At 48.2% G+C, this 12,500-nt stretch overlaps 1 protein-coding gene across 18 annotated transcripts in view; it reads left to right on the top strand.

Annotated features, from left to right (window-relative positions):
- LOC125292857 (ankyrin repeat and SAM domain-containing protein 1A-like) overlaps nt 1-12,500 on the top strand; it is a 106,372-nt gene that overhangs the window by 27,357 nt on the left and 66,515 nt on the right. For 15 of the 18 annotated variants that reach the window (XM_048240352.1, XM_048240360.1, XM_048240351.1 and 12 more), the window contains 7 exons: nt 3,592-3,888; nt 7,946-8,021; nt 8,302-8,403; nt 8,930-9,016; nt 10,007-10,218; nt 10,903-10,965; nt 12,020-12,152. In XM_048240352.1, coding sequence (XP_048096309.1) covers nt 3,592-3,888; nt 7,946-8,021; nt 8,302-8,403; nt 8,930-9,016; nt 10,007-10,218; nt 10,903-10,965; nt 12,020-12,152 — 970 coding nt within the window. The remainder of the gene's footprint in view (nt 1-3,591; nt 3,889-7,945; nt 8,022-8,301; nt 8,404-8,929; nt 9,017-10,006; nt 10,219-10,902; nt 10,966-12,019; nt 12,153-12,500) is intronic. The other 3 variants (XM_048240363.1, XM_048240353.1, XM_048240362.1) reach the window with 1 other exon arrangement.

The following is a 12,500-nucleotide window of genomic DNA, read 5'->3' as shown; positions in this document are numbered from 1 at the left end:
GCTGTGAGCTGATGTAGCCTACCAGTAGTTATCTCTTCGGCTAGTTTATAAAGCACTGCCCTGAGGTTGTTATCATTGTGTGTTTTATGGGCCTCTTGCTTTATAGATCATGGCAGATTTTCATTGGTGTTGAGCAAGAACATGTGATTCAGAAGAGGAACTTGGGTTAATGAAGTAATCCTACTGATCTGATGACCAGAGCGATTTACTGCAAAGTGGTTCATAGCCCCACTGTGTTGTAGGGTCATACCCCTTACTCCTACTAGAACTGTCCAGTTTCGTCAGTCGGACATTGTCCTTATCATTAGTCAGACATTGTTGCATGGGAATTATGGTGCTCCTGTGTAGCTAAATGTGAGTGTGTGAATGAGATGAGGTTTGTCATCAGTTGTAAAGATGTAAAGATAAATACTAATGCTATTCTAAAAAGAGGCTTACGGTCCATCTCTACGTCATCAGTGGAGGCTGTGACCACACTGCTGGTGACCGCGCAGTGTAAATCTGACCTGGTGCGTTCACTTTGGTGGGCCATCTGTAGTGTGTGTGTGTGTGTGTGTGTGTGTGTGTGTGTGTGTGTAAGGAGATTTCCATTCCACAAACACACACACACACACGAGAGGGAGAAAGAGTTGCTCAACCAAAAAAAAAAAAAACTGTCAACAGCTTGCGGCAGATCTGAGATCCCATGCTCCTTTTGTGCGCTGCTTTTCTGAGCTCTCTTAGTGGATCCATTGTACTTGCTCTGCCTCTGCTATTTTGTTTGGCCACTGAAATTTGAAAATGCGTGCCAAGTAACAGAAGAGGGGGGAGGAGAATGGCTCCCTTTAATTTCCTCTTGAAATGAGTCATCAAAAAAGTAGTAAACAAAATGGATGCCATCCAATCCTGCTTTTATTTTATCATTTCCAAACCAGTCATTCCTTTCCCTGGCTGTTGTAGCCACTCCAGCCCTAGGCAGTACTGACATTCCCAGCCAATTTTTTTTTTTTTTTTTTTTTTTCCCTGCCCGTCCAGAAAGGCAGGTGCTTTTTTGTTTTCCCTCAGTGTGTTTTTTTTTTCTTTCTTTCTTTAGCTTCTCTCTCAGTCTTTCTTTCTGCTGGCTCAAGCTGTGACCTGTTTGCTCAGTGTAGGCTGCTGTTGCTCCTCCTCCTCCTCCTTGTGTTTGTGTGTGTGGTGTTTGTGTGTGTGTGTGTGTGTGGGGGTTAGAGAGGGAGCATGAAGCAGGTGGTGCTACCTGCTGATAAGGGGGACAGTGGGCGTGTGTGCTCACCTCACTCAGTGTCACTAGGGGTAGCCCATCACCTGCCCAGTTGGAGTAGGGTTACACTAACACACAATCTCTCTCAAAGGAGTGGGTGGACACATAGTTTAAAAAAATATATGCACACACACACACACACACACACACACACACACACACACAACCACACAAACATCAAGGCAAAAGAGCACTTGTGCATGCAGACACACACCCATATTCAAAATCTCCCAAAATAACGCATGGGACGCATGATTAAAGAACAACAATGATGAACAAACGTAACACACACACACACACACACACACACACACACACACACACACACACACACACACACAGCATGAGGCTGAACTACTAAAAGGATCTAGTGGCCTTCCCTGCAGGTAGGAGGCAGGGGGCTTATCATGGCCCAGCATTAGGCTCCTCTGCTGCCAGATGTTTGCTGCCCAAGGGAGCCCAGGCTCTGGGCACTATACCAGCCTGCACCTGTCATCTGCCCAGCGCTGAGGTGGGCACCAACAGCCCCCCTCCCCCCGGCCTTCTGCTGTGGTCTCTTTCCCCACCTGTCAATCATGCAGTTAGCGTGTAGTGTAGTTAGCATAGTAAGATTCCACTAGGCCTTTAGGGAGTGATGTGTGGTGTGTGCCTAGCCTGCTTGTACAAGTTGTGTTATCTGCCCAGCACCGAGGTGGGCACCAACAGCCCCCCTCCCCCCGGCCTTCTGCTGCGGTCTCTTTCCCCACCTGTCAATCATGCAGTTAGCGTGTAGTGTAGTTAGCATGGTAAGATTCCACTAGGCCTTTAGGGAGTGATGTGTGGTGTGTGGCTAGCCTGCTTGTACAAGTTGTGCATTCAACAGTGAAGCAACAAAGAATGGAGAAGGAATGGAGGAGATAGTTGTACTGGGTTTAATGTGCAATGCCAAACCAGCAGATTTGATAGCTTACTGTAGAGCACTCTACCCCCATCTTCATCTGATGCTGCTATTGCGAAACTCTTATGTCATACAGTACACCAGGTCATGCACTATGCATTTTGGTGATCACTTGCTCCCTCTGTCAATGAAAAGCTTTAAAGTCTGCCATCTGCTGGATCTGGCAGGGACTGCCACCTCCTGTACAAGACTGTGGCATGGTATTGTCTGATATTTAGGCGTAAAATGTCAGGAGTGGCCACGCTCGGGATGGGACTGGGATTGTGTCCCTTTGCCTCGCTGGATTTGGGCAGATAATGCATTTGATCCATAGCACAGCGTCAAGCTTATCTGTGTGTGTGTGTGTGTGTGTGTGTGTGTGTGTGTGTGGAGCTGTATGCTTTGAAGCTCGCTGTATTTGTTCTCTCACTGCACTTGTCTCGCTACAACTACCACGACACTTGTCTCGCTACAACTACCAGTTAAACTGCTTCACTACTGTCCCACTAAAAGGAAGTGATTTTGCGACCACAGATGTGCTAAACTACTGCAAAGCTGCTTTGGCTTCGTCCCCATTTGTATGTGTCAAATGACCAATTTTAGACTCTGCCGTTTTTTAATTTTTTTTATTGCAGACTGAGTCTGGAAAGGGCAGTGTACTGAACCCAAATGGACTTAACATTTTTGAAAGATGACTTTTCATAAGGGTGTCCAAATTCCTCCTCTGCGGTGCCCTCTGCCCTACCCTCAAGTTCCCTGGCAGACAGCATTCCTGGCCTGCTTAGAGATTTCACCTCCCTGTACAGTACAGCATAGCACAGCACCTGATGCTCTGAGTCAGTCTGAAAGGCATTTAAATAGCTGGCTGTCTCCCAAGCCTCTCAGCTTACCTGGTAATAACACTAGTCTAGGACATAAGACCGTTTGTGTGTGTGTGTGTGTTTGTTTGTGTGTGTGTGTGTGTGTGTGTGTGTGTGTGTGTGTGTGAATATTGATGTCAATGTAAGAGCCCCTTACTGAGAGCTGAAGGTAACCAGAGACCTTTTGTTCCAGTGTGCTGTACATCTCACCTTTTCCACTTTACCCTCCCCTCTCATGTCTTTCTCTGGCTCTTTCTTTCTTTCTTTCTTGTCTCTGTCTTTCTTTCCTATGCCTCTCTCATTTTATGCATCGTCTCTCTCTCTCTCTCTCTCTCTCTCTCTCTCTCTCTCTCTCTCTCTCTCTCTCTCTATTTTGCTATTGCATTGCTATTGTCTTGCTTGTTTACTTTCTTGCTGTTTGACTTATTCTTCCCATTCTCCCTCTCTTCTTATTCTTCCCATTCTCCCTCTCTTCTCCTCCTCTGTCCATATTCCTTTCCTCCCTCCCTCCCCCCTCCATGTCCATCTCTCTTCCTCCCTCGCTCCTCCCTGTGCAGAACAACGACAACGAGACGCCGCTGCACTGCGCGGCGCAGTACGGTCACTCGGAGGTGGTGCGGCTCCTGCTGGAGGAACTGACCGACCCGACCATGCGCAACAACAAGTTTGAGACGCCGCTGGACCTGGCGGCGCTGTACGGGCGTCTGGAGGTGGTGCGGCTGCTGCTCAGCGCACACCCCAACCTGCTCAGCTGCAACACCAAGAAGCACACGCCGCTGCACCTGGCCTCGCGCAATGGACACCTGCCCGTGGTGGGGGTGTTGCTGGACGCCGGCATGGACATCCACTACCAGGTGAGTCCATCACATGGAGGGAGGGAGGGAGAGAGGGGAGGAAGGAAGGAAAGAGGGAGGGAAGGGGGGGAGGGGTTTCGATTTTTGGTTTGGCCGATCAGATTGGGTGGTAGTCAAACAGACAGCCAGATAAACAGAGGTACACAGACAGACATACAGAAAGAAGTGTTGACAATCTATCAGAGAGAATAGTAGCTAAAAGCTCTAGTGCTGTTAGATGTAGCTTGGTGCTGCAGGACGCTGGCATGGACATCAACTACCAGGTGGGTCCGTTACGTGGAGGGAAGGAAGGGTCACATCACATCGCATCATCGCATCACACAGCCAATCAGACAGACTTATGCAGACATACAGGCAAAGAGAAAGACAGGTGTTGATTGGTAGCTAAAAGCTAAGTCACGCCCACGGCTATACCAGGTGTTGATTGGTGTAGATGTGAGCATCAACTACGAAGTCACTTGGATGGGATGAAAGAAAGGCGGAGGAAGAGTAGGGATTACAGGTAGACCGACGACTCGATCAGAATGGGTCACAGGTGCCTCTTTCTCCATTGGCCTCCAGTGATCATTGATGGCGGCGCTATTTCCGTACGTTCTGAAGCCCGATGCGTTATCTAGCTTTCTAATATGAGACAGACTGCTTGATCACAATGGGTCACAGACAGACAGAAAGACAAACCGACCTGAGACCAATGCAGATAAACAGACAAGCCGATAAATGTATTGGTAGGCTGACAGAAAGTGTTACTGAGTCCTGACCATAGTTTGTAAATTAGTACATTTGTAAATCAGGTTTCTAGGCCAAGCATACTTGCGTATGCAAGGAATTTGGTTTCTACATTCATCCCATCCGTGAATTAGTGAACACACAGAGCACACAGTGAACACAGTGAGGTGAAGCACACAGTAACCCGGAGCAGTGAGCTGCCTTGCAACAGCGGCGCTCGGTTCGATCCCCCACTGGTTGGGGATCGAACTGGCAACCCTCTGGTTCCAAGCCCGAAGCCCTAACCAATAGGCCACGACTGCCCTACTGTTGCCCCACGACTATTTTTTTATGCTCACCACAACATCAAAGATGGGTAGCTGGGTTAAAGTTTTCGGCAGATGTTGTTGAAGGAGGGGGCCATCTCTTCCGTTGAACATGTGCTTTGTCTGCTGTGCCAACTAGTCTGCCTCTGTGCCACTGGGTTTGGCACAAGGCCACTGGGTTTGGCACAAGGCCACTGGGTTTGGCACAAGGCCACTGGGTTTGGCACAAGGCCACTGGGTTTGGCACAAGGTCACTGGGTTTGGCACAAGGCCGCTGGGTTTGGCACAAGGTCACTGGGCACAAGGTTGTTGTTCTGATGTTCTGGCTTCCTCTCTTTGCCCCGGGCACAGCTTGATGAGATTAGGTTGTCAGACAGAAAGGAGACAGCGAGAGAGACATATCAGACATGTCGGGTAGTCAGACCAACAGATCAGGCTGATCAGACACAAATATTAGGAAGCACTGCAGGCAAAAGGTGTTGATGTGGAGCTTCAGAGAAGATGATCTTAGACAGAGAAGGGTAGGTGGGTGAATGTAAGCGAGTAGATTGACAGTTTAAGAAAGGTAGAGGTAGAGGACACAGTCTGCTGGGAAGATGCTGGTTGCTGGCAGCCTTAGCCTACTCGTTAGGGCTTCGGACTTGGAAGGGTTGCCGGTTCGATCCCTGACCAGTAGGAAAAATGTGGGCGGGGGAAGTGGTTGAGCACTGCTCTCCCATGCCCACAGACACGGCTTGAGCAAGACACCTTCACTGGTCCCCGAGCGCCACTATTGCAAGGCAGCTTCACTGGTCCCCAAGCGCCACTATTGCAAGGCAGCTTCACTGGTCCCCAAGCGCCACTATTGCAAGGCAGCTTCACTGGTCCCCGAGCGCCACTATTGCAAGGCAGCTTCACTGGTCCCCGAGCGCCACTGTAGCAAGGCAGCTTCACTGGTCCCCGAGCGCCACTATTGCAAGGCAGCTTCACTGGTCCCTGGCGCCACTGTAGCAAGGCATCTTCACTGGTCCCCGAGCGCCACTATTGCAAGGCAGCTTCACTGGTCCCCGAGCGCCACTGTAGCAAGGCAGCTTCACTGGTCCCCGAGCGCCACTATTGCAAGGCAGCTTCACTGGTCCCCGAGCGCCACTGTAGCAAGGCAGCTTCACTGGTCCCCGAGCGCCACTATTGCAAGGCAGCTTCACTGGTCCCCGAGCGCCACTGTAGCAAGGCAGCTTCACTGGTCCCCGAGCGCCACTATTGCAAGGCAGCTTCACTGGTCCCCGAGCGCCACTATTGCAAAGCAGCTTCACTGGTCCCCGAGCGTCACTATTGCAAGGCAGCTCACTGCTTCAGGTTAATGTGTGCCTCACCTCACTGTATGCTCATTGTGTGCTTCAACTCACTCACTGTGTGTTCACTGTGTGCTCTGTGTGTCTCACTAATTCATGGATGGGATAAATGTAGAGACCAAATTCCTTGTATACGCAAGTACTTGGCCTATAAACCTGATTGACATTACATTTTACATTTAAGTCATCTTGGTCAGGAGTGACTGAAGAAAATTAGCCAGTTAACCAAGTAAGCAGACTCGCAAATAAAAACATAAGATACTGGAATAGACTTGCAGGTGGTCAATCAGGCAACCAAACCTACTAGAGGGTCAGAGCTTTATGACAAAATGGTGCATGATGGAGATTTCCGTTATAATGGAGATTTCCAAATGCACAATGGACAAAATGGGGATGTCCATTTTTAAGAGGCTCATAAAATGAGCAATGAACCCCATAATATACAGTAGCTGCAGCAGTAGTCCAGAGCAGTGTGTGTCTTTAGTAGCACTGCTATGAACAAATAAGTGCCCCTGCACTCGCCGGTCCTGGGGAGACCCCACGGCGAGGCTCTTAGCGCCCCAGGCTGAATGGGCCGAGCTCTGTTCACATGAGTGCTTTAGCCAAAGTGTTCAGCTGCCCCTGTGGAGGCTTTCTCGTCAGGCGCCGCTGGATAGTTAAGGCCACCATCTGTCCAACTGCCCTGCCGTCCCATTCTCTCTCTTTCTCTCTTTCTCTCTTTCTCTTTCTCTCTCTCTCTCTCTCTCTCTCTCTCTCTCTCTCTCTCTCTCTCTCTCTCTCTCTCTCTCTCTACCTCTCATGCTCTTTCTCTCTCTACCTCATACTCTTTCTCTCTCATGCTCTTTTAACACACACATTCTATTTTCATCTCCCTTGCCAACGATCTAATTTTGGCCTCTCTTTATCCCTCTCTTTAACACCATCTCTCTCAGTTTCTCTCTTCCCCTCTTGTCATTTCTCTCTCTTATTTACCACTCACTCACCCACTCACCCTCTCACCCACTCTCTGCTCTCACCCTTTTAGTTAATATTTTTTATTATATATATTCTTTTTTGAGTAGCAACACACACACAGACACACTAGTCTCTCGTGTCCATCTGTGCCAGCTTCCTGAAGGTTTACAATTACCGTGGCAACGTGGCCCAGAAAGCCGCCTGCTTTGATTGATGAACCAGATAATTGCCCACAGAGAGACAGATAGACAGACAAAGACGGAGACGGAGACAGAGACAGACAGACAGACAGGCAAAGAGAGAGACAGAGAGACCGACAGACAGACAAGGAGAGAGACAGACAGACAGACAGAGAGGGAGACAGAGAGAAATGGAGTAGTGGCCCCTGTAGCTGTGTACCCATCCTTCTCCTCCAAAGCTGGATGGTCCAGGGCTCCATCTCCACGGAGACCGAGCCCCTCCGGCACAATGTCTGCCCATTTCAGCAGCAGGACTCCATCTGACCCACTTCGATTCATCTGTAAAAAAAACAACAGGGGAATGAAGTTAATCATAACTTTCTCAAATGTGTCTGTACTCACTGCAGATAAAAGTAGAAAAGATAGAGGATTTTGCAGCAAAATCTATATCATGTTTTGATCGCTGTTTTGCAAGCTGCAAACATATTTACAGTGCACAGTTTATTTATTTATTTGTTTGTTTGTTTGTTTGTTTGTTTGTTTGTTTATTTTGTGTTAACAGACTGAGAAGGGCAGTGCCCTCCACGAAGCTGCTCTGTATGGGAAGACGGATGTGGTGCAGAAGCTTCTGAGTGCAGGTCAGTCCCACTGAGATGCTCTCTGGAGTTCTTAAAGTACTAGTTGTGTTTGGAAACAGGGGCAAAGCTTTCAGACACATTTAAATTGATTATTTGGGAATTCTGTTGGCTTTTGTAGTTGTCAGCAGCTCACATTGTTCCTCTGTTGATTTTTCATAATGGTATAGTATTTTCTTGGTACAGCCAACAGCATATTAAGTTCTTGAACATAGCATTATTGACCGTGGCATCTCACAACAGCTATCTGTGCGAACTGAATGCGTGTTATTTTGTGTTTCAGGTATTGATGTGACCATCGTAGACTCTAAGGGCCTGACGGCGCTGGACACTGTCAGGGAGATGCCGTCTCAGAAGAGCAGGCAGATCGCCAGCCTCATTCAGAGTAAGTCTGGTGTGTGTGTGTGTGTGTGTGTGTGTGTGTGTCCTTGTCCGTCCTTCTATCCTCCACTGTGTCTCTTATTTTACCACTATCTCCTGTCTTATTGCAACATACAAAACATCCTATTTTCTATTTGATGAGTTTTTATTTTCACATTATCACATTTTCCCTCTTTTCCTTGCCTCTGCTTTCGCCCGGTCTTTGTGTGTGTCTGTTTTTCTGTACTGTACTGTACTTCTCCTTTTTCTTCCTTTTTCTGTATCTCCCTCCATCCCCATCTCTATCTCCCTCTCGCTTGCTCTGTCTCTCACCACCACCCCCTCCCCTCCCCTCTTTCACGCCGGGTGTGAGAGCCAGAGCGCCAAAGAAACCCTGACATTCAGTGGCTCAGTGAATCACTGTTTCTAATCACTCCGTTTACCGGAGATAACCCTCATGTCCGTCTACGTGGGGCACAGCTGTGTGTTGTGTAGTCTGGTGCCACGTGTGGTGTTCTTCTTACCCATGCGCCAACTTGGTGTTTCTTCAGGTCACATGACAGGAAATGCCCCTGATATGGCCCTGCCCCCTCCCCCAATTCCACCCCCTCAGGAGAACCTCAGTCCCAGGAGAAAAGGTAAACAGCAACACACTCACCCTATGGAATATACATTTCAATCATAACTGATATCAAAAAGGAAAGCGGCAGCCATCGTTTCAATAGTTGCACACAAATTACACAATCACATGCAGCCATTTCGAGCACAATGTAACTTCCCGTTTCTATGCAAAAGAAGTAAAACAAACAGTTAAAATTTTGAAATTAAATTTGATTCAATTGGTTCCATTTACCGATCCTTAAGAATCAAGAAATCATTCATCTGCCAGGGCATACATCTGCAATCAACAAATCTCTGTTTGTTTATTTGAATTGTCTATATTGTGTATTTGTTTGAATGAGCAAGTAAATCAATGTAGCAGTTGGCAGCAGTGCTCTGTAATGTATCCCCTGCCACTGGAGGTGGTGTTTTGAAAGTCTCATGTAGCGATGCTCTTCTGTTCCCTTGTGTATCCACCACTGGAAAAGACACCAGTGAAAGGTCACCTGTGAATGTATTGCACGGAGTGCACAGATGTGTTAACAAATATAACATTTTAGGTGTGTGCGTTTTATTTTAGTGAGTGCTGCAGTGATCATCTTGTCGACCATTAAATATATTTGAACACAGATTAACTAGCTGGAGAATGAGATTCAGTGGATAATTGAGAAAGATTGTTCATTATGCATGCCATTTGTTTTCTCTCTTGTTTTGATTTGTGAATAGATAAATAATGAAAATGTGTTGTCTATGTTTTGTTTGTGTGTATGTGCATGTTGCATGCTTGCTTTTTGTGTGTGTGCTGTGTGTGTGTGTGTGTGTGTGTGTGGTCTGTGTACGCGTGCGTGCGTGCATGCGTGCATGCTCTGTGTGTGTGTGTGTGTGTGTGTGTGTGTGTGTGTGGTCTGCATGCGTGCGTGCGTGCATGCTCTGTGTGTGTGTGTGTGGTCTGTGTACGCGTGCGTGCGTGCGTGCATGCTCTGTGTGTGTGTGGTCTGTGCGTGCGTGCTCTGTGTGTGTGTGTGTAGGTGAGGTGGAGCAGCAAATGAGTGAGCTGATCTCCGGCCTGTCGGGAGACCCTGAGGAAGAGAGCCCGTACGAGGCCCTGTACGAGGCCACCTCTTGCCACTCCCTCGACAGCCTGGCCAGCGGCAAGTCCTCCGACCGCGACTCCGGACGACCGGACAGCGAGGCCGGCAAAGTAAGGCCGCAGTGCCATCGCCTCATCAGAGAAAAGGCTGTATGTACACCACAGAAGTGATGATGAGCACTGAAAATCCTAACCAAAAAATATGACATTATCATTACAACCAATGTCTTTTTCCCTGAATTTCACATGCACATGCACAGACACATACACATACACATACATACATATATATTTAGAGGAATTGGAAAAGAAAAGCTGGTACAATTGCAAACAAATGTCTGAACAGAATTGAGATTCTGACTGCAGGTTGAGGTTCCTGTAAGTGTGCCCTTCTCACCACTAGGTGGAGTGTGAGCACCACAGTGAGCGGCTCCCTACTATGGTTTGTCCATCTCTCTGGTCCCAGCAGGGAGCTGTAAATGACCATGCTGTTGCTGCAGGGGCAGCTCTCATGTTTGATCTGGACTGAAGGACCCCTGTTTTTAATCACTTGACTTAAAGGAAAATTCCGGTATTTAGCACTTTGAGTCCCTTTTCTGGTTTGTTTTGGATGAACTAGAGTGGTGGACACCGAAATTTTGACGATTGGTCCTGTCTCGACCTTTCTGACTCGTTTTGAATTGCCTTTGAGTGGCTGCCAACAGGCATACTGTAGGCTACTCAAACATGTCCTAAAACAACCCTTAACGTTCGTTTTCAAAACTGTGCAACTCACCGAGTGGTTTTTATCTGTGTATCTTGAAATATTCCTGTATTTTTGTGAATGAATTGCAGAAAGATCGGCTACCTCCTCCATCACAGCCTGGCCCTGGTCATGAAGAGGAAGGCAGCTCAGAGGTAAACCTGATCCGCACCCTGTGATCCCAGAAATCAGACACCATGCTATTAGATCACCTGAAGCATAGCTATGCAGTTCACTGGTTTGCAATGCGGTTGTTTGTCCAGAGAAGTAGTTCCTTCACCCTTAAAAGACTTGTGCAGGCCGGGCAGGTACACAGGAGTATTGAGGTATTGATTCAACAAGGAATCACAGAGCATTGCTTTCCACTTCACAGCATGCGCAGAAATATATGTGTGCATTCCCCAGTACAGGTCCCATCTCAGACCTTTATAGATACTGGTGTACACTGAACCCCATGCACTGTACAGCACTGATAACAAGCCTACCAGATCCATCTGACTGCCGATCGGGCGGTAGTAAACATCAGCCACCATTTGCAGTCCAGGCACTGTTGATTCTGCCATGCCCCGCTGACAAATGCTCCACTGTGTGCCCCCCCCAACCCCCCTTCCTCCCCTACACCCCCCAGCCCCCACCACCAACACCATCACTACTGCCAGCCCTTGCTGCCATGTCGGCTCAAATCAAACAGTTTGCTCATAAATATTGATGGGAGTGCGGCAGGGGACCGCGGAGGGGGAAGAGTGAGTTTGTGGATCAGCAGCTGGGTGGATGTAGAGCGGACTGCACAGGTGGGTGGTGTTGGGGTGGGTGGATGAGATGACTGCACCGGTGAGTGGTGTTGGGGTGGGTGGGTGGATGAGAGGACTGGGTGGGGTTGTTGCCGAGGGGCCCCGGCTCCAGGAAGAACCTGAACCACCAGCTGAATGTGTGAAGTCCTAACTTCCAAGAGCATTAAATGTTTTGGAGGAAGCAGTGGCTCCAATCGTATTTAGTCTGGAACCGCACCATCTTACCTGTGACCTTTTGCAAATGTGTGGCAGGCTTATGCCATGGTTAATTATCTGTCACATCTCATAAAATTGTTATTAGAGTTATTATTTCTTGAGTTTATTGAGATAATAAAGGTGGGTAGATGAATCGGCATGCTGTGCTTTGTCATCAATAAAGTTGGTCTGTGTGTGTATAACCGTCTGGTTGTGTCCCCAGGCTGTGTACACCAACAGCAGTATAGATGAGAGAGGAGAGATGGTGGATGAGGAGGACCACACCTACGAGCTTCTGCTCTCTGCCGAGACCAAGGTCCCCTACACAGAGCCCCATGAACCGTCCTCACAAACCGGCAAGTACACACACACACACACGCACACACACACACAGGAATAAACAAACAAACGCGCACCATACTCACACAATGCTCATACTCACACAATGCAAGAACACACAGATTCCTACACACACACACACACACACACTTTCTCGTGCACACACACACACACACACACACACACATGTTAATGTCCTCACCCCTAACCGTTCTTTTACTTATCAGAGCCTGTGGTCTGGTATTTTGCGATCGAAAGTTCAGTGGCCCCTTTTAACAAGTCATCTGCCCTTGTTCCGGCTCAAGGGTGTTCTAAAACCCTCTCACCTGTCAGCCCCCGGCTATGCCCCTGTCCTGCTCACCCAC

The sequence above is a fragment of the Alosa alosa genome, chromosome 4 (genome assembly GCF_017589495.1).
Source record: "Alosa alosa isolate M-15738 ecotype Scorff River chromosome 4, AALO_Geno_1.1, whole genome shotgun sequence".
In the NCBI taxonomy this organism is placed as follows: Eukaryota; Metazoa; Chordata; class Actinopteri; order Clupeiformes; family Clupeidae; genus Alosa; species Alosa alosa.
Note: the sequence above shows the minus strand (reverse complement) of the source record. Positions and strands in the feature narration are given on the sequence as shown.